This window comes from Patella vulgata, chromosome 4 (genome assembly GCF_932274485.2).
Source record: "Patella vulgata chromosome 4, xgPatVulg1.2, whole genome shotgun sequence".
Taxonomy (NCBI): domain Eukaryota; kingdom Metazoa; phylum Mollusca; class Gastropoda; family Patellidae; genus Patella; species Patella vulgata.
Window position 1 is genome coordinate 20,538,281 of NC_065882.2, and position 25,544 is coordinate 20,563,824.

The 25,544-nt window shown below is 33.9% G+C and overlaps 1 protein-coding gene and 1 long non-coding RNA gene across 2 annotated transcripts in view; one reads left to right on the top strand and one right to left on the bottom strand.

Annotated features, from left to right (window-relative positions):
- The window catches only part of LOC126818498 (uncharacterized), a 28,943-nt gene extending 20,400 nt beyond the window's left edge, over nt 1-8,543 (top strand). Inside the window, exons 2-3 of the long non-coding RNA XR_007679245.2 lie at nt 6,360-6,428; nt 8,531-8,543. This is a non-coding gene — a long non-coding RNA (uncharacterized LOC126818498). The remainder of the gene's footprint in view (nt 1-6,359; nt 6,429-8,530) is intronic.
- Nucleotides 1-25,544, bottom strand: part of LOC126818484 (receptor-type tyrosine-protein phosphatase kappa) — a 101,463-nt gene that overhangs the window by 46,652 nt on the left and 29,267 nt on the right. The window contains exons 3-5 of the mRNA XM_056100456.1: nt 19,193-19,301; nt 18,817-18,881; nt 326-438 (exon numbers count right to left, since the gene is read on the bottom strand). Coding sequence (XP_055956431.1) covers nt 326-438; nt 18,817-18,881; nt 19,193-19,301 — 287 coding nt within the window. The remainder of the gene's footprint in view (nt 1-325; nt 439-18,816; nt 18,882-19,192; nt 19,302-25,544) is intronic.

The window sequence follows — 25,544 nt, forward strand, 5'->3', positions numbered from 1 at the left end:
CCTGAGTTTCAATCTAAAATATGAAATTACATATATGAAGTGGTGCACATCCCTTCATGCTCCTGATGTCTATTGTGAATCACGACCTCTTTTCAAAATCCCCTTTTCTTTCTAGATTCACCCCATATGTAAGAAAGAGTTGTCCAAAAATTGCTTTTCATGTTCTTTTCTGCATATATTTTAGCAAAAAATAGTCAAAATTTCAATTTTCTAAAAATGAATCAATTTAATTATTTAGAAAAAATAGTTAATGTTTTTATTAAATTATAATCCATGAAACAAAAGAACATAGAATATGGATAAAGAGTTTAAAAAGATAACTTACCCTAACTTCAATGTTGAGTCTTTTGTCAGATTTCTTCTGTCTTAAAATACTGAGAAATTTTGAAGTTGGAATGGGTTCCTGCACCACAGATGCTACAGCTTTCTCTTCTTTTGCTGAAGGACCAAGAGATAAACCAAACATTACCTTTAGTTTATACAACTGATCACTAAAATAATCATTTAACTTCTTGCCCATTCTCAGTTCACAATTTGTTTCTGGTTTGTCATTTAGGAAGCATACACAGACAGCAGTTAGGAATATAACAGTATTGGAAGCGCATAAAGCTATAGGAAGAATAGAATCAGTCAGTACAGACAAACCAATATGTATTAAGAGCAACACACAGTTAATTAATAAATGAGCGAAAGTTGTACAATCTGTGAAAGACTGCCAGTAATAACTCTCCACCACTGCAAGTCACCACTGTTTAAACTAATGACGTCCTGTCTTGTGTTACTCCTGACGGAACAGGTCCACATAATTTCTGCTCACAGACGAACAATACATGTCTAATACTATGTTACATATTGTAGCAGCTGTTCGGGTTTTAAATCCTCGTAAAAACTGCCATATACGTAGAATTTTACTGGTTGTCTTAGGCAATGTTCATTTCTAGCTCGTCTTGTGGCATTCTGATAAAGAATGTATCAGTATTATTGATGTGTGAGTCTTGCCAGCTAATACTCTCCATCTTCTATCTCATACTGTATCAGTGTTGCTGATCATGTGACAATAACATTGGCAATTGTTGATTTTCCACCAACATAACAGATATAATGAATTAACCACGAATAATATAGCAGATCACCAACTGTTGCATGGTTGAAAACTTTTATTAAAATCTCAGTCTTAATTATTCCAACAAAAATAAAATAATGAAATAATGGATTTGCTACAAACATAAAAAATTAACCACATGTTATAAAACACATCATCAACCATATTTGATCTTTGTCATAAGTTGGTTTATAAAAAAATAAATTGATCAAATATTATCATTTTCTACAAATTAGATTCTATTTTTGTTAATGTTTTAATTTTGGTTATGACTTTAAAGATACATTCCCGCATACAAACTGGGTGATTTAATGGTACAATGGACTAAAAACATAGTCATAATTTTGCTTCAAATCCTTCTCAAACATTGTAATGCGAAGGAATGCCCTGCTATAAAAATTCGATCAAACCAGATCATGTTTATGTCACGTGACTTACCTCTCTTGGAAGTCAGAGGAGAATTCATTGCATACATAAGACGATGTTGTCTTTAATCGCTAACTATCTATTACAAACATCGAATCCTAATTAAATTCTCGGATTATCCACTACCCGCGTCTTTTTCCGTCATTTTTATCTCAGAAAGTGTTGTACGTCTAACTCTTCATAAAGTTCATCAACTTGTACATCAAGCGCTCAATGTTCGCGTGTGACCTACATAACGTGTGCAGAAATTCCTAATCGTCGGGCTGTCGATTAGGGGAACCCTTACATTTTTGTCCTGTGTACACTCCATGAGTGTTTTTCGGGGAATCCAGTATTTTTCTAGTAAGATTGGATATCTCTACTTTCCAAATATACCAAAATTGCCATACTTTTATTGGAAATAACCACCCAATGAATACTTTTCTGGGAACCCATCTTTAATAATAAAGTTTTTTTGACAATAGAGAGAAATGAGAATTAACGTCCTTTTGACAAAAACTAGGTCATTTCGGTATGCACATGCTTGATAACGACTTGTGAAACCTTGTTGAAACGTCGCAGTGAAATAAACCATAGTAATTGTTATCCATAAAAGTGTGTTTTTGATTTTGATGAACATAAGGTTCAATCTTATTTCAATAATTGGAGAGTAGGGGTTTTAGCAGCGGGAGATAACTCCTTGTCACATACCGGTTTGGGATCCCATTTTTCACACCTACTATATTGATTTGTTGAAATTCAAATGAATAAAATAGATATTGAGAGAAATGAATCTAACACAAATGATAAAAGTATAATATCAGACATACTTGTACTTATATAGTAGCTTGACATATTTTAAAAGAAATATTTGAAAAAAAAAAATATTCTTTGTATTTCCTAATTCATCACAAACTAGGAAATTATCTTAGTTTTATGATTTTCTTAAAGTGCTGATTACAATTTTAGGGATTTTGAATTCTTTGCTAACTACAATATTGCATTGAAAATCTAAAAGGAATATTTGTCCATAAATGTTTCAAGTTTGTTCAGTGTTTACCAAGATATTGATGGATTTGAAAGTTCGCAACATTTGACATCCTGCAGAGATGATATAAAAAAGACCGTACCACCTATAGGTTTTGGGTACAAAATTTTTGATGGGTCTCTTTTGAAAATGTTTGTAGTATCACTACAATGGAAGCAGATGTTTAAACACCAGCTACTACCATGCTTTTTAATCCGATTGAATCAAAGCCATGATCATCTAAGATTGATATTCTGGTTTTGCTTTCTTAATTATATGTCAAATAATCAATTTTAGTACATTTTCAGCTGTTAATAATTAGATATTGTCTGAAAAAAGGCAAATGATGATCAGTGGCTTTAACTTAGAATTAACATGAAATGAAATGGGGTTTAATGTCCTACTTTTCTGCTCCGACTAGGATAATGAAGAGGGGTATATGACATGCAGTGAGGGAAATTTTGCCCGAAAAGTAGAGAGCCAAGGCCTATTCTTACATCAAATTCCAACTGCCAAGGGTTCTTTGCCATGCACGTCAATGTGTACACAGGACCTCAGTTATTCATCCAATCCGAGTAACAATGCTTTGCCCTTCAGAATTAATATATTACATAACAAGCTAAAATCGAGTTACTTAGTTTAATCTCATTGATAATTGAATTTGAGTATATACTATATTGACTGTAAATAATTAACAGTATTTGACAATTTTAGAACGTACAAAACTTACCTCTCAGATAAAATCTATTATACATATCATAGAATATACTGGTACTCATTTTAATGTATATAGTCATCCATTTATATTGCTTGCCTGACTTTGACTATCAGGACTATGGGTTCTAAGATTTTCTTTTAAGTAATGATCCTACACCTAATTCTAAGCAGAAAATATCCATTATTCGGCCAGTTCAACATTTAGCCACATCAGAGTACATTGTTTATAGGTGCTAAATACTATAGTTGAACAAACAGATATTGTTAGATAATTGGGTAGACTTGATTGATAACGTAGGTATGTATATAATGACCATGCATGTTATATATAGAAACTAATTATCTAATTAAGTTGAGTAGAAATAATTAGATCAAATCTGTATCACATACTGATGTAATTAATAATCATATTATAAATTGTGTTAAGTTAATGAGCGTTTTTTTTAATTAGCCATCTGTCCCTACCACCAACCATATGACCATGGTAGTAACTGTATATTAACTGTTTGTAGTACATGTAGTTCTTGTTGTACACAAATAAAAGAAAAACTTTGATAAATAGCCAAAGCATTTACTTATTGATCTTAGATTTTCTGTCAGATTCACTATAGAAGAGATGAAATGACGCAATTTCTAAATATAAATTGGTAGAGCATGGGTGTAATACATCAGGCAGTATTTAAAAAAGAAATCCCAGATATATTGATCAATTGTGTGTGTAAAGTTTTTAGAATCCTTTAAATTAGTTTTCAGAGTTATCCGGTGGGGTTAAAAACAAGTTTCTTGACTAGCAATCACATTGTACTGTAGTAAACTTGCACAGTGACACTCCCTACTAACCTTCTAGTTTATGCTGTTTTGCAGCAAAGTGACAGAATTTACCATTTACAGAAATGGTATTGAATAGTAAAATTTCATCACTCTAAATTTGAAATCACTTGAGTCTTTTCAATCCTTCAAAGAATGTAACAATGACATTATGAATAACACAAAGCTTTAAAATTCTTGATATGTGTTAATTATTGTTTCAGATGATTCAAAATCCCACAATTATATGAAGGATTGGGAAAGTGGCCTGCATCTGTCAAAAATATAGCTATCAGCAGAAGTTAAGGATTGTGGTAGACCTCATACCAATTAAATACATCCAAATACTACCAAATACCACCAAATACTACCTCATTATTTTGAGAAATTATCACACTTGTTGAATTATACACACACAAAAATTGAGTTAATTTGCGGAATTGACAAATTTTTTATGATGAACTTGAAAAGCCTATTTATAGTATTTGTACCAGGTAGCTCTCAAAGACTAGCCAAATATTACCAAATATATCCCACTTCTAACCCCAAACTGTTAAATACAACCACATACAACCTTATTATTATTCAAAACTTGACAGAATTCTTCAATTAATTTAATATCATTGAGTACTTAATTCCTATAAAAAGTGTAAACATTTGAAATATCTATTATGTTCCACAAACAAACATATTGACATCGTTATCCAAATAATTGTACTTTTATCTCAGTTTGTGTATTATTGGCCCATTATTTATCAAAAACAAATTGATTTTTGATAGCATGGATTAATATTTGTAAGTACTGGATCACCAAGGGAGATAATAGATCGAGGGACATTGACAATCTCATTTGTCATACATTTTTCTGCATGTTTTCCATGAATTAATTTTTTTTTTTTTACATAATTAAAGTATTATTTTTATTATTCACAATATTGAGTTAGTATGTGGTAGTATTTATTAATTAGTATTGGGTAGTATTGGGTGGTATTGGGTAAATTGTCCTGCCTTGCAAGACTTGTACTAGATATCTATAATAAGATACAGCCATCTGTCTATTGTAAATATAATTTGTCTGTGATACAACAATTTACACAGGTATAATGTCATGAAGTTTAGGTTCAATAGACGTATAAGAGCTGCTGTGGCTCTGTTAGTATGACGTTGGTTCGTTAACCTGGAGGATCCGTGTACAATCACTATGTTGGCTGAGAAAGTTCATCAGGATTTTCCGGCATGGTTCCCCATTGTCAGTGGTGTAGGATGGAAGGCCTGGCAAGGCACAACATATTGTTTTCGGATAGGATGAAAAACTGAGTTCCCATGCATGTAAAAGAACCTTTGACAGTTGGAATTCGAAATAAAAGAGTAGGCTGTAGTGCCACTGTCTGTGCAATATTTATGATTGGGAGTTGCCAGCAGGTGGGCACCATTGAGATGGCAATGTTGGTTAACTGGCAAACAAAGCAAAGGCTTTTCACTTTAATTTCAGTATAATCTTTAATCAGATCAACAAAAGGTGATTCATTGAAGGAATGAAACAATAACAGGCATAGCTGACTGAAAAAGTATTGAAGTATTTTTTTATCTGAAAATATATAAAATAAAACTCGACTAAGTAACTAATTGAGAGATCGACAGTACTATTAAAACATGGTAAAAAAAAAAACACTGAAAAATTATTAATCGAAATATGACAATAATATACATATTTATACGTTTTAAATACCTCAAAATCTGTGTGAAAGTCCACCTAACTAAATGTATAACATCATCTTACAATTTACATCATAGCACATCTTCATTAGTCAAAGAGCAGAAAAGTTAGACATTAAAATCCCATTTCATTTGGTGTATAATATATCAACTTAGACCTCTAGATATATTGCATGTTAACAGAAGATAACGAAGACAAAAAGTCATTTATTAATAAACAAGACATTAAGTACAAAGTTTTATTAATACTGTCTGATAAGTTGACTTGCTTCCATTATAACACAGATTGCAAAAAACAAGAAAGATATCAAACATCAGACTCCAATTTAAATGAAATGTCTGCTTGTAACTGGTTACATCTAAATGGTATAATTGATTCCATTGGAAGTGACAAAAGATATATGGATATCACCTAGCTTGACAACTAAAAATCAGATTTGAATGTTAATTTAACTTATTAAGGAATAAATTTGACTTCCTGACAAAAGACATTAATTACATTAGTATTAAAAGTATTTTTCACTCAGATACACAGTCAGCTCAAGAAAATGGTTTGATAAATTAGATTTCAATTTTCTTTTGTAGGAAAAGTTTCATTTGAAGCCATGGGTATTCTATTTCAACATTACTACATAGGGAAACTAAAAATACAAGGTAAGAGCAACCCAGAGATGTTGTTCGGAAATATTTACCAGACATGTCCTACATGGATTGGCAAATGTCCAACGGCAATACGCCCAACTGGACATCAAGATATAGTTAATCATATTCAAAATTTTAAGAATCCTAAAATATTAACTGTACTGAGGGTATCACTATTACTAATCTCGATTATTGTGATAATAGGCAGGATTAATTCTGTGATCAGAACTCAATTATAGTGTTATACACCTATCCTGATTTCCTACTTAATCTGCCCTAATTGACTACTTAATCTACCTTGATTTCCTTTTAACAATTCATGGATTCCACTTGATGTCGGTTGATGGGATGGAAAAAAAAAACAAGCAATGATGTTACCTATTCTAATTACAAAGAGTTGATTTTTACTTGTTGATCAAGAAATCAATAAACTTGTCAGCTATTCTTTTAACAGTAATTTCAAACGGGAAATCATCAACGCAAGTCAGCGCCACCGACAATGTTTGCAAAAATCTTTGATGGTCTTCTTTTTAACCTGGCTGAATCAAAGCCGGGATGTTACTTAACATTGATATTTGGTTTTTTCTTAATTACATATTAAATAATCAATCAGAGTACATTTTAGCATGGATTAAGCTGGGTAAAACTATATTTTTTTCTGAAAAATGTAAATGACGACTAGTGGCTTTAATAATAATGGTACCTACCGGTATATGTAGGTGAAATATACTGTATGCATGATTTAGTTCAGATTTTATGCTTATTATAGTGGCATGGGTCACTACCTTAGTTCTGTACTTGACAGATCAAATAATGATGAACAGCATAATAATGAAACTGTTTGCCATACCATGTAGTTACTATGAGGAATAACATAAAAGTGATGATGTTGCAAGATCGATGACCTGCAAGGTGATTCACACAGGTCTTTTAGCATGGCTTCTATCTTTTCTATTTTTTTTTTCTTATTGTCAAACGCTTTGATATAAACACATGTTAACCACTATAATTTTTTGTGAGAAATTGATATTTGGCCAATTTTCGACATATCTCTGTCAGTTTATACAATTCTACAAGGTTTTTGTTTTACATGTAGCTTACAGATTTTTTTCTGGTTAATGGTGGTGATATTGTGTGCAGTGACTGAAGTCATGTAATCATAATTGTCATTTATTTATTTATTCTTTATGTTACACGAAGTAAAATAATCACTTTTGATATTTGAAATAATCACTTTAGATATTCCAAATTTCCTTGTTCCATGTCATTTGATTGTCTTGAGGAAATCTGATTTAACATTTTCACAATGCTATGGCATTATGACATATGAGTGACTATATAAGCCAACTTTTTGTAATACACTGGGGGTCCGCAATATTTTTTAAAAGACAAGCTTATAAGCATTAAGTTATGATCAAAATATGAAGCTATCAGAAATGTATGAAATTTGCTTTTTTTGCTTGCTATGGAGTATTCCTTTGTGTCTGTAATTTTCAATTGTGTTTTGTTTTTAGAAAATTATTGTCATGGTGTACATCAACTTCAAAGTTAAAGATCTCAGACTTTATTTTAAAGAGTCCTAGACTACAGAATTTAAATTTTTGCCCCGTTATGATTTGATTTTTTGACCCTGCGTTTCATTTAGCCGCATTCATAAATTGACATTGTAGATAAAGATGTGTTATCAATACAAATTAGGTGAAGATCAAAATTAAATCTACTGGTTAATTTTCAGATTAATTATGTACTGTGAAAGTCTAGTATTGTTTTTGGCTGTGAGTCTGGTGTACTAACCAGACAACCTAAATGCCAATGTGAATGTGACAGAGATATAAATATTGGGCACGACAGCACAATCAGGGCCTGATTGGTGCTGTGTCTGGCCGGATAGATGGATTTCGGTTCAGCCCAATGATTATTTGATCCTCAGATGAGGTTCTTCGGGTAATTGCTTAATAGTTTTAATAAGCACATATCTTAAATGCAAAATAAGTATATCTAATAAATGAATGACCTAGATTTAATTATGGTATTTAATTACTGTCAGAACCAATGCTTCAATGATCTTTTAATAAATAACATTTTTACATTTTGTGTTTGTTTATTTGTTTCAGGGTTTTGTTCTCCAGGGCAGAAAGCACAAATTCATGACTGTTACAGATTTTCCTTTTACAGGCATTTAGAAGTTGAATATATAAATTGTGATGTAGGTCATGATAATTCATCGAAATCTATAGTTTATAACCGTTTAGGCAATCAAACTTTCTAAAATCGTCATTTGGAAACTTCTAGAAACCATGGAAACTTCTAGAAGCAGTGTTTAGAATAATTGAAAGGTTCTGGAGGGTTTCAGAAAAAGTTGAAAAGTTCTAAAAAGTTGTAGCAAATGTTCCAGAAAGTTTTAAAATTTCCGGAAACTATATAAGCCAGACCAGACCAGTCTGAGGGCAGAACTTTCTTGGCACTTTGTACAGAACTCAACGTTTGTTGTGTCTGTGTTCTCGACTTATTGCCATTTTGTGCTGTTTTGCTAGAAATTATCTCTCTCTCTCTATTTTACATTAGAAGCACAGAGAGCAAAAAAGACTTCAAAAGAATACTGATAAATTGGACTAAATACCGTGAGTAGTTCTGTACACTGATGCTGATCAATGCTGTTATAGTTGTACTTATACTCATTTGTCCCAATATCATTTTATCAATGGTATATATTATTAAATTGGTTGTTGGGTAGATTTGTCTGATCGAGGTATTGGATGGATCGTGAATCTGTTAACTACAATCGCTAATCGGAGATTGTACCAAAATTATAACCATTCTTATGGATAACATACTTTTACTTTTACTCAACATTCTAAAGTTTTCTTACCTCATCAAAAGGAAAACATTCAAACCACATATACTCAGCCAAATTAAAAACTTGACACTCAGGATTTTTGGGACTAGATTTTTAATATCTGGTTCAAGGCAACTATTTTAGTGTTATGTTGTGCACAGGCGACCTTGACATCAACCGAAAGCAAGAATACGTCTCGCCGAAAGTCCTTGACATTGATAACGTTTGTGATGTCACAGTACCCCCCAAAATGAAATTCACAGACTTGGAGAACAATCGGAATAAAGTGTTTAGTAACGGTTGTGGCCTCCTCTAGCGTCTCGTACTGCCACACAACGTCTTCTCATGGATCTCAGAACATTAGTAAACACTACCCGAGGAAGATGTCGCCACTGCTCAGCAAGAGCATGTTGAAGGTCCTGCAACGTCAGTGGTGGATTCACTTGCTGACGAACACGTCGACCCAGTTCGTCCCAGATGTGTTCAATAGGATTAAGGTCGGGGCTAAGCGACGGCCAATCCAGGACTTGAACACCGGCATTTCTTAAAAAATTCTGGGTAGCAATTGCTGTATGGGGTAGAGCATTGTCTTGTTGAAACGTTAGTCCAGGCCCATGTCTCTGCATAAACGGAAGAAGAACAGGTTGCAAAATCTGATCCCTGTACTGGACAGCATTTAAGTTCCCTTGGACGACAACAAGAGAAGAACGTCCATGTGCACAAAAAGAACCCCAAACCATGACGCTGCCGCCACCAAATCGGTCAACTTCTCTGACGCATACTTGAGCGTAACGTTCACCTCGTCTGCGGTACACTCGGACCCTGCCATCTGCAAATCTCAAAGTGAATCGAGATTCGTCACTAAAGACAATCGAATTCCACTGTCTTTGAGTAAATCTTATGTGTCTTGTGGCCCACACAAGTCGGTTACGGCGATGAAGAGGTGTCAATATTGGTCCATTAAAGGGCCTCTGAGCTCGAAGACCAGCAGCCTGCAAGCGATTTCGAACAGTTTGTGCAGTTACCCTTCCACCAAACATCTCTCTACTTGTGGAGGTTGCAGTGACAAATCTGTTTCTAAGATGACGTAATCGTATTGCTTGATCTTCCTGGAGTGACGTCTCACATGGCGCTCCCGCCCTTGGGCGGTCGGCAATAGTTCCAGTTTGAAGCACTCTCATTCTAAGATTAATTATTGTCTGGCGTGAACAATTAAAGGCTCTTGCAACAGTGACCACAGACTGACCAGCATAGAGCCTACCTATAGCACGTAGACGTTCTACATTTGAAAGGCGCAGCATTTTCTAACAAAGATGAAAATAACAATTTTAATTTGTTTTTTCAGTTCAAGTTACGTGTGCGTGTTCAGTTTAAGCAAACTTGCATCGATTGACCTCACGAGTTTGTGTTTGCGCATGTTTTTCATCTTTATATGCTCAAAAGTCACGTGATCCACGTGACTTTACAATTTTATGAAATTAAAGGCTTCTTACTACTTACTATCGTTAGAAACACTTTAAAATTTATTTGACTTACCAGAAAAAAAAATTTGTTGAAATTCATCAGTGTCAAGTTTTTAATTTGGCTGAGTATAATTGAATACAGAAGTATGTTATCCATTATCCATAAGTAAATATAGAAATATGTTATCCATAAGTAAATATGTTATCCATAAATAAATATAGAAATATGTTATCCATCAGAATTATACAGTAAATTTTTTGTTGACATTCTAAAGAATGGGATTCCAAGGCTTGCGTTGGCGACACTCTCTGGAGAGAGAGACAGAAAATATTAAAATGAATATATCCACTTATTATATTAAAGAGTTTTTAACATTTAAGTTAATATATTCTAGTTGGACAGTTACTATTATATCAATGATATGATAATTGCCTTGGAATCCAATCAGCAAGTCAATTAGATCTCATGGTGCTAGTTCATTAATTCTATAATCCCCGAGTTATTGACAGCTTTACACATTTTAATAAATCGAGCTCTTGAACAAAGCTAAAACATGGTAATGAATTAATGCACCTCGATTAACAAATAACAAACTCGAACATTGTTCAAATATTATTTCCAATACACTTCCATTACAAATCCATCAGTCATAAAGCCAAGTGGATAGATTGTTGAATTGCAATAATTTCATGGTGATGTACTGTCATCAAATATTTATTGTTATTAGTTAGGATACAGCTGTGACATTTAGAAAATGGTGGAATAGACACAACAATTAGAACAAATACACTCTACACTGCAAGGATAAATAAAATAAAGTATTTTATTTGCCATCGTTGAACAAATTAAGCATATCTAATATATAAATGAACGACCTAGATGTATAGAAATTTATTTTGTCTGGTCAAGATGACAATAGTGGAGTAGCCACAACAATTAGAACAAACACACTCAACACCACAAAGGATAAATAAAACAAAGTATTTTATTTGCCCTTGATGAACACTGAGCAAAATATGTATATATAATAAATGAATGACCTAAATGTATGGAAATTTATTTTGTCTGGTGGAGATGACAATGGTGGAATAGCCACAACAATTAGAAGAAACACACTCTACACTGCAAGAATAAATAAAATAAAATTATTTACCATCGATGAACACTGCTGAGCAAAATAAGTAAATCTAATATATGAACTAGAACTGCGACGCAGTAATGACGGGTTTCACCGGTGCCCCGTTACCCTTGAACATATTTCACTTCCGGTACCGATGAAACCATTAAACAGGTTTCCATATAAGCATTGCACACATCAAATAAAATGTACACAGAATCAACCAAATCCAGCAATATCAATTCATTGTATACATTTGTTACATGTAAGTGATACTGACAAAATTACATTACTTCCGTTGATAATGAAAATGTTAAATTAGTTTTATGAAATCAGAAATGGCATAAGGCATCACATGGAGTTAATTTTATGTAAATCGAACAATAATTGCCACTTTTATAGACCAAAATCGTCTATTTCTAGAAACCATTTTTTGGTATCTGTACGATTGTATGGGTTCAATCTATTTGTTGATTGGAATCAAATATCATAATTTTAAAAACATTACAAATTAGACTCATTTGAATAAAATATCTGTTTTGAAAGCTAAAAATACAGTTTTTGCCAAAATGACATTACTTCTGGTGATAATGAAAATCTTAAATTACTTGTATGAAATCGTAAATGGCATTAGGTATCACACGGTGAAAATTTTACGAAAATCGAATAATAATTGACACTTTTATGGACCAAAAACCTTGAAAAGTTACCTGTTGAAAATCGTTTATTTCTCCGCAACTGAACAAGTTAGAAACCATTTTGTGATACCTATATGATCGTATGGGTTCATTCTATTGGTTGATTGGTACCAAATATCAAAATTTTAAACAAATAACAAATACGACTCATTTGAATAAAATACTGGTTTTGAAGGCTATAAATACAATTTTTGCCCAAATTACGTCATTTCCGGTGACATTGGAAATGTTAAATTGGTTTGACCTTGTTAAAATTGACATTACGCATCAAATGGTGTCACTTTTATGAAAATCGAATAATAATTGACTCCTTTACAGGCAAACTAGCGTAAAGGGTGACTCATGCAAAATTGCCCATTTCTCGGCAACTGCTCATATTACAAACTAATTTTCACATACATTCTCTTCGTATGGATTATTGCTACTAGTTTCGAAAAAATATATTAAAATATGAAAAGCCTGAATGGGTTGTGAATAGCTCATTTTTTCACCTTTTTTCGCTTTTAAATCGAAATGATCCGAAAACGAAATAAAGATTAAAAAAACTGAGCGCGATGATTTCTGCGCCTTAACAGGGCACACCCTTTCAGTCATACCAGATTTGAAAAAAATAATATTTGCTTTCAAAAAGTGGTACCGAACTCTCAAAATTGCAGTTTTTGCTAAATTTACGTCACTTCCGTTGCCGAAAGGAAAATGTACCGGTAACAAAAAAAATGATATTTTGGACCGCGGAACATATGAACTTTGTTTTATACAAATCGAACAATAAATAATTAATCCAGGACTGAAAAACTGAATTAGCCAATGGGGGCCATTGGTAAAATACTACATAAAAATATTCATTAATAAAAAAGTTCGTAAAAATTTAAATTTTCAAAATTTGGCGCCTAATATCTCCGAAGATTCGTCGAAAATAAAAAATCCAAAGAACCTTAGCTATGTGGCTTGTCTCTGGCTATGTCAAAATGTATCAAATATTACAATCCGACAATTATTGATAACATTACGGCAAAATATCGAAAAACGACAACTTCAGTGATTTCGGACATTTCGCATTGTCGCAGAACGTTGGAAATAGCTTTAAAATTTAAGTCAAACCCACTTTCACAGTAAAACCGAAGACATCGAATCGATCCGACAAGTAGTTTCTGAGATATGCTCAAATGAAAAAATAATAATAATAAGAATAATAATAAGAATAATAATCCGAACAAAAACAATAGTGTTTCACACTGGCTACGCAGTGTGAAACCCTAATTACCTAGATGTATGGAAATTTTTTTTTGTCTAGGTATCTGCATCATATTTATTATCTTAATTAAAGATACATTATGGGAGATTAGATAACGGGCTGGCAGTTCTCACTATGATAGTTAAAAACTAGATAATGTAATGGGTATTTGCTGAAAATTTCAGTCAAATTTGATCCACTCTGAACTGAGAATTTAGGGATTGAATTTTCGGCCTAGACTCGATCATCATTACTAAAGTCAGTACGATAAAAAAAACATAGTCTCGATTATCCATTTCATGATTTAATCATGAATGAAAGTTGAGCAACAAATCGGATCCTAATCCAGTTAATATCGCAGGCTAGCCATCACATGGAGAATTGCTTATGGTCTGGATAAGTTAATTAATGTCTAATCAATAATTTAGGTAACATTTCAGGCCTAAAGAAAGACCTGTAATAGGCAGATTTAGCTCTTGCATAATGTATGTTTAATGTTTCTATGCCACCCAATTTACCATTTTAATGAGTCAACATGGCCAAAAGCTGAAGTAGTCCTCCTTGTAATGGGCTGTAAAATTAAATGACACGCATGAAATTGAAGTCTAAATAAGGGGCAGAATTTAACTAGAAAGCAAAAGGTTAACTGAGAAAAGTTACAAGAGTATGGACACGTACAATACAGCTCTGTCCTCTGGTCACACAACTGTTATATACTCTTCAAAAAAAGTAGGGGATATTGAAATGCAAATACCTATGCAGGTTGTGATATGATAAATAGTTATGGACACTTGACATGCTTTGAGAGTATGTTCACAGATGAAGAACTTATCGTCCCAACAGAACCACTGACCTGCACATGCGACACGCAATAGCGCCATACATGTGGGAGGGGTTCTTTGTCAAATTTGACACTTCAAGGAAGGGTTGTTGAAAACTGCCGCTTGCTGGTTTATCCTATCCATGTTTGCTTTCCTATCGGTTCTTGCATAAGATTTACTGTTTAGCGTATCATTGCTTTAGTGTGTTACGTTTAATTTGATCAGGAGATGTGTTCGTCGATATCAACGTCGACCGACAACACTGCAAGAATTGGCCGTGGTACTGCAAGAGGAGTGGGTCAGATTGCCCTAAATCGTGATTAGACGGTTGATTAGGAGCATGCCACGACGAATTGCTGAATGTCTGAGGATTGGTGGAGCAATTACTCATTATTAAGACAAAAATCAAAAACGTCCATTTTCACTTTTGACAGTGTGTCTCTTTGCGAGTGAAATGGGGCTGTCAGATAAGCCGCCCATATGAACTGTTTATGTTCATGTGTAAGCAATTGGCCTGTTATTAACATACACTGGTTACCTCTAATAAAAACAGCAGTGCATTTCCGCAGTTTTGTATTGTTTCTGAATATCCCCTACTTTTTTTGAAGAGTATATTTCAGTCTTACAATGTACAGAACAATTTCACAGCTTGTTAAAAACATTCAACTGTTAAATCATTAAATCACACCTTCATAGGTGAATGACAGCTTAAATAATTAGTGATGTGAATATTAATTTCCTAGTGTCCACACGAGAACAACCCTTAGCATGAAGCCTTAAACTAAAAGGAACTTGCACATGTTATCAGTTTTAATTTATAAAACAAAGCATGTTAGCGTGATGTTTAGCCTATAACCTAAACTATTTCGAACAAGAGAAGGTAGAAACAATGTCTAGGCAAAATTTTTCCCATTGGATTTGTAAATGTAGCAATAAAAATAAAAGTAATAATAGTTTCAAAATGACCAAAGTATTGTGTGGACGAGATGTTAAAGTCATTTCCTTTTCTTTCGATTTATTTGAACATATTTAAATAAGTCCAAAATCAAGAACATTCCTACCAGTTTTGTTGAAATCCTTCAAGTAATTTACAAGAAAATATAAAAATGTTTACATTTGCCAATTCAAGTTGCCACTGCCCTATAAGAGTGGGTAAATTTATTTATGCTAAACAATTTCCATATGACTACAAAACAATATTGCAAAAAAGATCAATAAATGACACTTTATATAACTTTAGGCCCACACTTAAATACAACGGATATGAAAATATGCATAAAACTAGACATGTGTCATAACTTTTAATTTTAAACCTATTTGTGAAGCAAATACAAAAACCAGCATTAAGCTAACAAACCAACTCAAACTGAAAGATCCAACAGTCAGGCTGATATTCCCCTCCTCAACCCCATCAAGTTTCATCACTCTCAAGTAGGATCAAAGTAATCATATTCCAAAGTCAAAAAAGTGTTATCAGTCTCACTCAATTAGAATCAAACTTTTTGTGTTCCAACGCATCGACAAATCAAATAACTTAGCCTAAGCAGAAAGTGCTCATTATTGTCGAAACATTCACCTGATGGACATCCTACCTCAATTACAAGCGAGAGAGGAGGAGAAACGGGGTTTAACGTCCATTCGACAAAAACTAGGTCATTTTGGGACTAACCAATTAGTAGCAGAGTTATTGTGTTCCAGAAGGTGTGATAGACAGAAAGACCGAGGAACCTATTATAATACTACCCTGTTTTCTCCAAAAGTATGGGGACAACAAATCTGAAAATAAAACCACCCATTAAGATGTCTAAGTCCATACTGTATAAAACTGCCCTTTTACAGTTCTCCTGCCTAGGGGCCAAAAGCTTCATATGAACAAATTATGAATAAGCAGAACCCAGTCAACAATCATGTCAAATATGACATTAATCCAAGGTGCCTACCAGGCCCTTCCCTTTGCTGGACAAAAAACCGGAAGTGTGATGGATGACAACCGGAAGGAGGACGGATGACAAGACAGAGATCAGAAAGTATTACAAAAGCTGATAGTCCATCAGGTTAATGAGTAAAATCACACTTCGTGCTGAACAGAAGAATGATACATGCATAAAAGGCTGTCTTGTATCCGATTTCAGTCAGTTAAAAAAAAAGTATGCACTGCAAAAAGGAAGTGTAATAGTGGGCTAATTAACTAGCGGTACTCTGTACATCCTCATCCTCTGTCAGGAAATTATAGGCTGTCTCAGGATCCATTAAATACAATTCTGTTTTTTTCTGCTATTAACTTTCATATATTTGTAGAATATTATTCAGTATGGTTTTATGGTGTCAAATCTAAAAGGACATACATTGTCAATGCTATTGCTGTGAATTATTATGGAACCCATTAGTAAGCCTATGCAAAGTCTGCTGCCCCTAATGCCGAATTTCAATTATTCCTCAATAAGTCACATAAGAAATGTTATGTCCTTTATATAACAATGTCCTACTTTATAATTAATTAAATCAAGGTACTGGCATACAACATATCGCATAAAACATTAGCCTGAAGTAGACAAGACAATGTTACACTTTATGTCACAAAGTTTCCTCACATATCAGTTGGTAATGGCTAAAGAAGCAATCTGACTTTGCCAATCCCTTCTGATAAGAAAAAAAATATATAGAGAGAGAGAGAGAAATGGGGTTTAACGTCCACTCGACACAAACTAGGTCATTTTGGGACTAACATATGGTTTGATTTTATTTACATAATTCGCTTGCACGTAGGGGTCTTTAGCAGTGGGAGGAAACCGGAGCACCCGGAGAAAACCCACGAGGTTGGACAGGCGACCCCACTCCTTGCCATGTACAACCATGGATTCAAAACCACGCCAGTCGACTCAATGACAGACTTTATGATACAGCGCGCGCACGCTAACCATTCAGCTATCCAACCATCAAATGACGATAAGCATGTTCATATTATTAGATCACTGTAAAGTGTAAAATTTTTGCTTGGTTTAAAATGTTAATGAGCCCAGATATAGCAGTTTGCTTAAAAAATAATGTAAAAAAAAATGGAGGCTCAACTTTGTTAATTACTAATGACATCTAACTATGAGGCTTAGTTTACCTCCCATATATTCATGTGAAAGAAAAACCACTTGAAATGGTTAAGAACACAGTAAGTTGTCATAGACAGCAAATCTGTTTGAGATGTGTTCCACAAGAATCTGTAGTGGGTCTGGTACCTTCCTACATACAGCATCCCACAGCATAATAAAAAATATACTTCGTGCTAATGAATCGCAGTCGTACTTTGATGAATCCACAAAGGTGTAGGCTACTTTTCAGTACCTTGTGTGGAAGGTGAAAAAAACAAGTTGTTACCATGCAAGATACTCTTGGTATTACATGCTTTAACACTCTTTGCGTAAAGGGGAGCAGTCATTTTTACGGGGCCATAGTCCAGGAAGTGAAAGTCTGACATGTGCGAATAATGAAAGGAACTGAGATCTTTGGGTTATAAACATACATTTTAGGTTCATCAAAATCGGATAATAACAGTGACCTAGAGGGTCCACAAGCTAAAAACATGATTTTTCGTACAATCAGGAACCATGATTCATGAAGTTATGGTCCGATACATGCCAATAGCGAAAGGAACTGAGATCATTGGGGTATAAACCTATGTTTCAAGTTTCGTTAAAATCGGTTAACAATTGTGACCTGTAGAGTGTCCACAAACAAATTATGGACTGACGGATAGAAGCGACAGCAATATATGTCCACATGAAAATGTGGGGGTATAAAATGCAAGACCAAACTTTTCATTCAGCATTTTAAATGATTGAGAAATTGTTGGGTTGCCAAATTGATGGACTTTTCATCTTCTTCATCACAGAATGAACATGTGGATGCAAAATGTTTTTTTTTATTCTTAGTCATTTTAGTGTATTAGGTAAGCAAAATTTTACATCGTGCTGGTAGTTCAGCAACACAAACAACCTCATCAAATGAATTTATTTAATACTAATATATTTCCAGCTTATATTACTGCTAAATAAAATATTAATCGTGTTCATGGTTCAACCCTGAATTAGCATGATATTTGTTCATGGTGTATTCTCATTTACTCTCTATCATGCTGGCAGTTTGGTTGCATCAACAAATATTGTGTTGAATTTCAGCAATTCTATAAATACATTATTAATATTATTACATAATTTTGTTATACACCTCATTACATACCTCGTATTTCAATATCTGCTTTCTCTTTTCTTCTCCGTTTGTTTTCAGGTTTTTGATACTGATCTCTAAAATAAAAGTAAATATAAAAGATAAGTTGCCATGCAAAGAAGCACATGACCAACAGGAAACTTAGCAACAGTTATAATAATTTCTGTTGACAGTAAATTAAATCACATCAAAAATTAAAAATAGAGTGTGACAGATGGTCAGACCCATTTGGTAGACCTGTTCGTTCTTCGAATGGCTAGGGATGAGAAAAAATTGGGAAGAGTCATTTAGAGCATCACTGTAAAAGGTCTCCTTAAGTCTGCAACAATTAAAAAATATTATAGTGTGACATACCCTAACCCAGAAAGTATATTTTCTAAATACTTACCTCCAGTATTTACAAGATGCAAAACTAAGACCAATCAGCGTTCCTAGAACACACACCAACACCCAGTAGACATATGCCCATGTTTGATTCTCTACTGTTAAAGATGGTCCTTTTGAAATACAAATTTTATTGCTTTTTAAAACACTGACAAACTAAAATGATACCTCTGTAGAAACATACTTTACTTTCTATTTGATTTGAAAATTCTATTATTGGTCAATAAAGGGCTATACTATATACCGGAAAACACAGAAAAAAACACCAGAAAATGCTGGAAAACTACCGGAAAACACCAGGTTATACTAAATACCGGAAAACATCGGAAAAACACTAAATACCGGAAAACACACTAAATACTGGAAAACATCCTAAATAGTTTCCTCGGAGCCTGGTCCTCTGGAAAACACTAACCCTAACCCACCGCTGGTCCTCTGGAAAACACAAGAAAAACCTAATCCTAACCCCCCGCAAACAGAGGACCAGGCTCTGGGTTACCTATTTAGGGTGTTTTCCGGTATTTAGTTTGTTTTCCGGTATTCAGTATAACAAGGTGTTTCCAGTAGTTTTCCGGTATATAGCATTGCCGTCAATAAAGACAAATTAATAATTTACAGATTTTTCACACAGATTTTAAAAGTGTAAGCTTATTCAGATTTTCCACGGTAAAACATTTGATAAAGAGGCATTAGTGCTTTTCAGAGATTCACCAATAGCTAAAAAAATAATAATCTATAAATGTATTTTGATAAATAGATGAGTCAGATTTATTAATTACATTTACTTCTTGATGAGATTGATAATGCCTCTTTAAGGGTTTTAAAATATTGCACAGATTCCACAGATTTTATGAGCAGAAGTGATATCATCAGAAACCAATAGGCCTAGTGGAAGACTGTATTAGTATTATGAAATTATTAATTAAATATATTCTTCATTACATGTTATGGTATCTGGATTGAAATGACATTTTGATTTAATCTGATTTTAGTTTGTCATGATGCCATTATAATAATGATGATATTTGTCTTGATTAGAAAGATAATTAACACTTAGTTCAGCAGAAGCCAGTGCGTCTGCTAACATTTAAATCTTGAAAATTAACTAAATATATCAAATTAACAAGTGATTGCCATACAAGATATGCTCACATGTTGCAAGAGATGGACGGAGAACTATGGAAATTGATAGGGCTCATCCTCTCATTGTAAGGATTATCCAATGCTTCTCATCACATATGAAAAAAGAAAAACCTGTTAGAAATTATAGTCTCTATCGTGTTTACAAAGTTTTTGGAAAAAGGCGGGTAACCCCAGAATTGTAGGTCATGGAATGATGAATATCAATAGGATTTGAAAATAATCGATTAAAAACTGTAGCCTCTGTCGTTTTCGACAAAGGGGACTAATGCTGACTGTTGATAGTGTTCATCTCAGACAGACCAATGAGAATTGATAGGTTTCATGCTCTGATGTTCCCAATTTGTCACACTAGAAAGCCGACAAACTTGTTACACATATTGCGTAAAAGGAATGGGCCATAACCCAAGAAGTTGCAGTAAGATGCACACCAAAATTAAAGTCATCTGAATCTGACTAAAATTGTCATCCAAGTTCTTTTGAAACTGAACATAAATCTTAACTTTCATCTGAATCCGACTAAAACTGTGGCCTCTAGACGGTTCTCTACCTTGGTATTTGTATTTCCTGCATTGTCAATATTTGCTAATGGGAGGGGCTATTTTAATGGGAAGTTACTGAGTGGTTTCCACCAAATTGAAACTAATTCATGATTGTTGTGTAATAAACATACATTTCAACATTTTTCTGAATCGATTAAGAATTGTAAACTCTAGAGGGTTCAAAATCTATGTAGGTGATTTTCGTACAATACATGTGTCAGAAACACATGGGAAGAGACATCGGAAATGAAATATGGTCCACATGAAAATGTGGTTTTCAAAATAAAGTCATGGGTATCATGAAACCATCCTTTATAGTAAAAACTTACTTCCTAACCCTCAGAGAACATGGCCAGAGGCGTAGCCGTGAAATTTATATTGGGGGGGTCCGCAACCCTAACCCCTAACCCATTTTTTAAAACCCCTAAAAAATATAAACAAACACCATGTGGCCATGTTGTCTACCAAGACACCGCGTGCAAAAGCATTATGGTTACGTTGCTGGCTGAGCGGGCGGTAAATATTTGGTTTAGGCGGTTATGTTTTTGGATACCTACATGCGATTCACTCTGATAAGTGGCAGAAAAAAAATTAACAAAATATTACTGACAGGCTAACTAGACACAATTTTATGGCACACAGGTACTTTTCACTTCACACATGTTTCCAGGATGATTATCTCTGTGTTTTATTTTAGCAGTATAAACCATATTGGGATATGTACAGGTTTTATACAGATAGAATCTTAACTAATCCTAATAATTGTTGTAAATAAATAGGAGTTTGGGCCTACTATGTAAATTTTTTTTTTGGGGGGGGGGGGTCCAAGTATATTCAGACTCCCCCAGAAAAACAATTGGGGGGGGGGGGGGTCGGAAACCCCCGGACCCCCCCCCCCCCCCATGTGTGACGCCAATGAACATGGCGTGTAAGTTTTTTTACACCTTTAATCAATCTAAATCTAATACACAATAAATATTTCAATATTTCAAATTAAAGAAAGTAGTAACATGACTCTTGTTGTTTATTCATTGAGGAGTTATTTCCCTTGACACACCAAATGTCAACAGCCAAAACTGTTTGTTGACAAGATAAATAATCCTAGTAAATCCAAACCTCATATAATTAATGGTTATACCATGTACATATTAGTAGACAATAACATTTTTTAATCAATATTATATCATACAAGATGATATTACAACTGACAAATCTATTCTTTTTCACTAATTGTTGTTAGTCTATGGATAATGTACAGCATCATAGAAAACAAGGTATCTATTAATGTGATGGTAATGAAAGACTAATGGGAGTGACAACGATCAAAATGCATCAATAATGACCATAAATCACGACGTCATAAAGATAATTTCCCAAAAGCTTTTATTATTGTATGTATAATTTACGATTAAGTGATCAAATTAAGCATTAGATACTCTTGTATTTTAATGTCTACTCATTAATATAATCATTTACTTAACTGATTATAAAAGGTTACAAACTATTGACATAAATTTCATATATCAGTCAAGTGGATTATTTTATTCAAAATATTTGGATTGGGAAAAGGTATCTTTCTCTTTAAATAACTCTATGTACAGTAATTTTGCGATGACTGTGTAGTTCAATGGTCGAGTGCGAGACATTAAGCAATATATTGATGTTGTACGAGTGCAATAGCATGAGGGCAATATCTATATATTACGCAAGGTCTTGCACAAGACCATTAAACAACTTAAAATACAGACACTATCCAGCACGTGCATTTCAATGAAATACATCACGCAGGTCCAATATTGCAACTAGTATAAATAATGTACACTTGGCACATTGCCTGTAACTTTATTTGAAATAATGGTACGCCAACATCAAAGGATGACGTCACATCTGCATTTTAAGTGTGGTTTGATGGTCAAGAGCAAGGCATGAAGTAATATATTGATACTGTATACGAGGATGTTAGTCCGAATGTTGTTTCAATATATTACACAATTTTTTGCTCAAGACCATTCAAGAACTTAAAATTCAGGCATTATCCCACACGTGCATTTCAATGTAACCGTCACATGAGTCCATTATTTCAATAATGTATTATTGGCCCGTTGCCTGTACCATTATTTGAAATAATGGTACACCAATCGAAGGATTCCGTCACATCTGTATTTAAAACTGAATAATGGGCATATTACAAAAAAACCCAGATTTATTACAAATCATTACAATTTTAACATTAACCACATGGGTAATTTTATTCCTCAGTTAATACAATGAATACTTACTGTTTGATTTTTTTATGTAGATAATTTGTTAAGAGCACGATTATGGATCAGGTATCATATGAGCTAGATGTTTTAGTTTTAGATTCATTATAGATCGTTAACGTTTAAATCACACTTTCATGAAAATGACTGGTGGTGTCTAGTTACCAGCACCACTCAGCTTTGATGTCATACATACAGTTTAGTTTCGGCCATCCCAAAACTACAATGTGTTTGATAATGAATATGCTTTTCTTAATGTCAACTATTCAATTTCTCACTCTGCAAACCTTGGCGGATTTGGGTACCCTGTATGACAGTAATAGGTACCTATACCCATACAATTGTGATGCGGCTATCGTTTTACTTATTTGAAAAACTTGCCTTTTTAGAAAGAAGTTCTAAAAATGGCATCGTTCAAAGAGTGTGTAGTTTTCATTGCAAAATTGTCCTTTGTTTAAAGAAAATCAGATAAACTTTAAAGAAAAACAGCTGCAGACATTGAAAGCTTTGTACAATAAAACACTTTTCATTTGTAATCCAGGAATATGAAAGTAGTTCCAATGGCAGAATTTGTCATACAGCCAAGGCTAGATGTAGGGTACTGGAGTCGGCTGAGTTTTGCTGAGTGTTCAATTTCTATTTAATTCTAAAAATAATTCCAAGACTGCAACGAATTAACTCCTGAAAGAATCCCTGGAATAATGCCGCTCAGTGTGGATCTCAATGATAAGGCAGGGGCAAAAAGCAAGTAATCCTTCAAAAATAATCCTGCAAAATAGCCCCCTGGCAGCACACCGAGAAATTGAAATGACATGAAATGGGGTTAACTTCCTACTGTTCTGCTCCGACTAGGCTAATTAAGACAGACATACGCCATACAGTTTGCTATGAGGGAAATTTTGCCCAGGCAGCGGCACTACAGCCTACTCTTATATTGAATTCCAACTGTCAAGGGTTCTTCTACGTGTACGCCAATGACTACACAGGATCTCGGTTTTTCATTCCATCCGAGTGACTATATGTCATCCCTTTCCAGGCCCATCTGTCCTGCACCACTAACAAGGGGGAAACAAAATCATGATGAACTTTCTCAGCCCACACCAGGATCAAACACGGGACCTTCAGGTTAGTGAGTCAATGTCTTACTCACTAAGCCACTGCATCCCCACACACCAACAAGATGCATTTAGGGCAGTAGACCTTTATCAACTGTTTTTATTAAATATTTTCTGGGGATGTCTGATAGCACCACTCTTGGTTTACTACATGTAGTCGTATTTTATTTAGAAATGCATTTGCTACCTGGGTCATAACAACATCCGTTAAAACAGAACATGTAATTCCCACACTGATAAATTATTTTCTCAACACATTGATAAATCACATCCCAAGTAATAAATTTGATACACATGTACACATAGTCAATAGTTAACAACAACAATTTGTCTTCGGTAATTCTATGAATCTTTTTCACACACATATTATCAAACTTTAACAAAGGGATATTAACACACATGTTTAGATTTCCTAAAATAACATATGTAATATCCTTGCAATTTGTTATCCAGGTTAAAACTGCAAAACTTTGAGGAGCCTACGACTAGATACACAACAGGGTTTGATCAAATTCAGAGAATAGTTGAAGACAAGGAGTTAGTTAATGTTAGACTATTAGCACCATCTAAATGTTTAAATAGCCAGTATAGACACCACCAGCCATTTCCAGTCATAAGTGAGAACAGTTGACCTCAAAATTAAATGCATTCTTTAATTGAAAACCCTTCTCATTTCTAAAATCAGCACATGAAATTGAACGATTGTTCTGAACAATTTTTACTCATTTGCAAACTGTGAATGTTTTTGATCTACACGCATGTACACTTTTGTCAGTAATGAAAACATTTACAACACAGTTAATTTTAATTGCGAGTAACAATCCATTAAGTAATTATCAGAAATCATTAGAATTTGTTTCAATTTTTTATCTCCTGACCTTAAACACTGTGTATAAATTCATATTAACTTTAAACTCTAACGCGTCTACAAGATTTCCCAAGTGATCAAGGGCATAACTCTGGCAGCAATTATATGAATTTGTTGAAAAGCAATAGGCTTCTTCGTTGCATAACCATGAACACTGTAAATTTAAAGTCTATCGGATAGTAACTTAAGTCACTAGAGCAGAGCATCCACACGATTTTTCAAAGTGATCAAGGGCCATAACACTGGCAGTAATTATCGGAAATTGTTAAAAATCATAGTCTTCTTTGTTGCATGACCGTAAACACTGTGTATAAATGGGGGTGGGGGTGACAGCAATATACGACCAAATTTCAGTGTGGGCGTATAATAAGCAATACAAATGCTTGGATAATTAAGCGTGCTACAGACCTATAGAAGAAAAGATGTATTT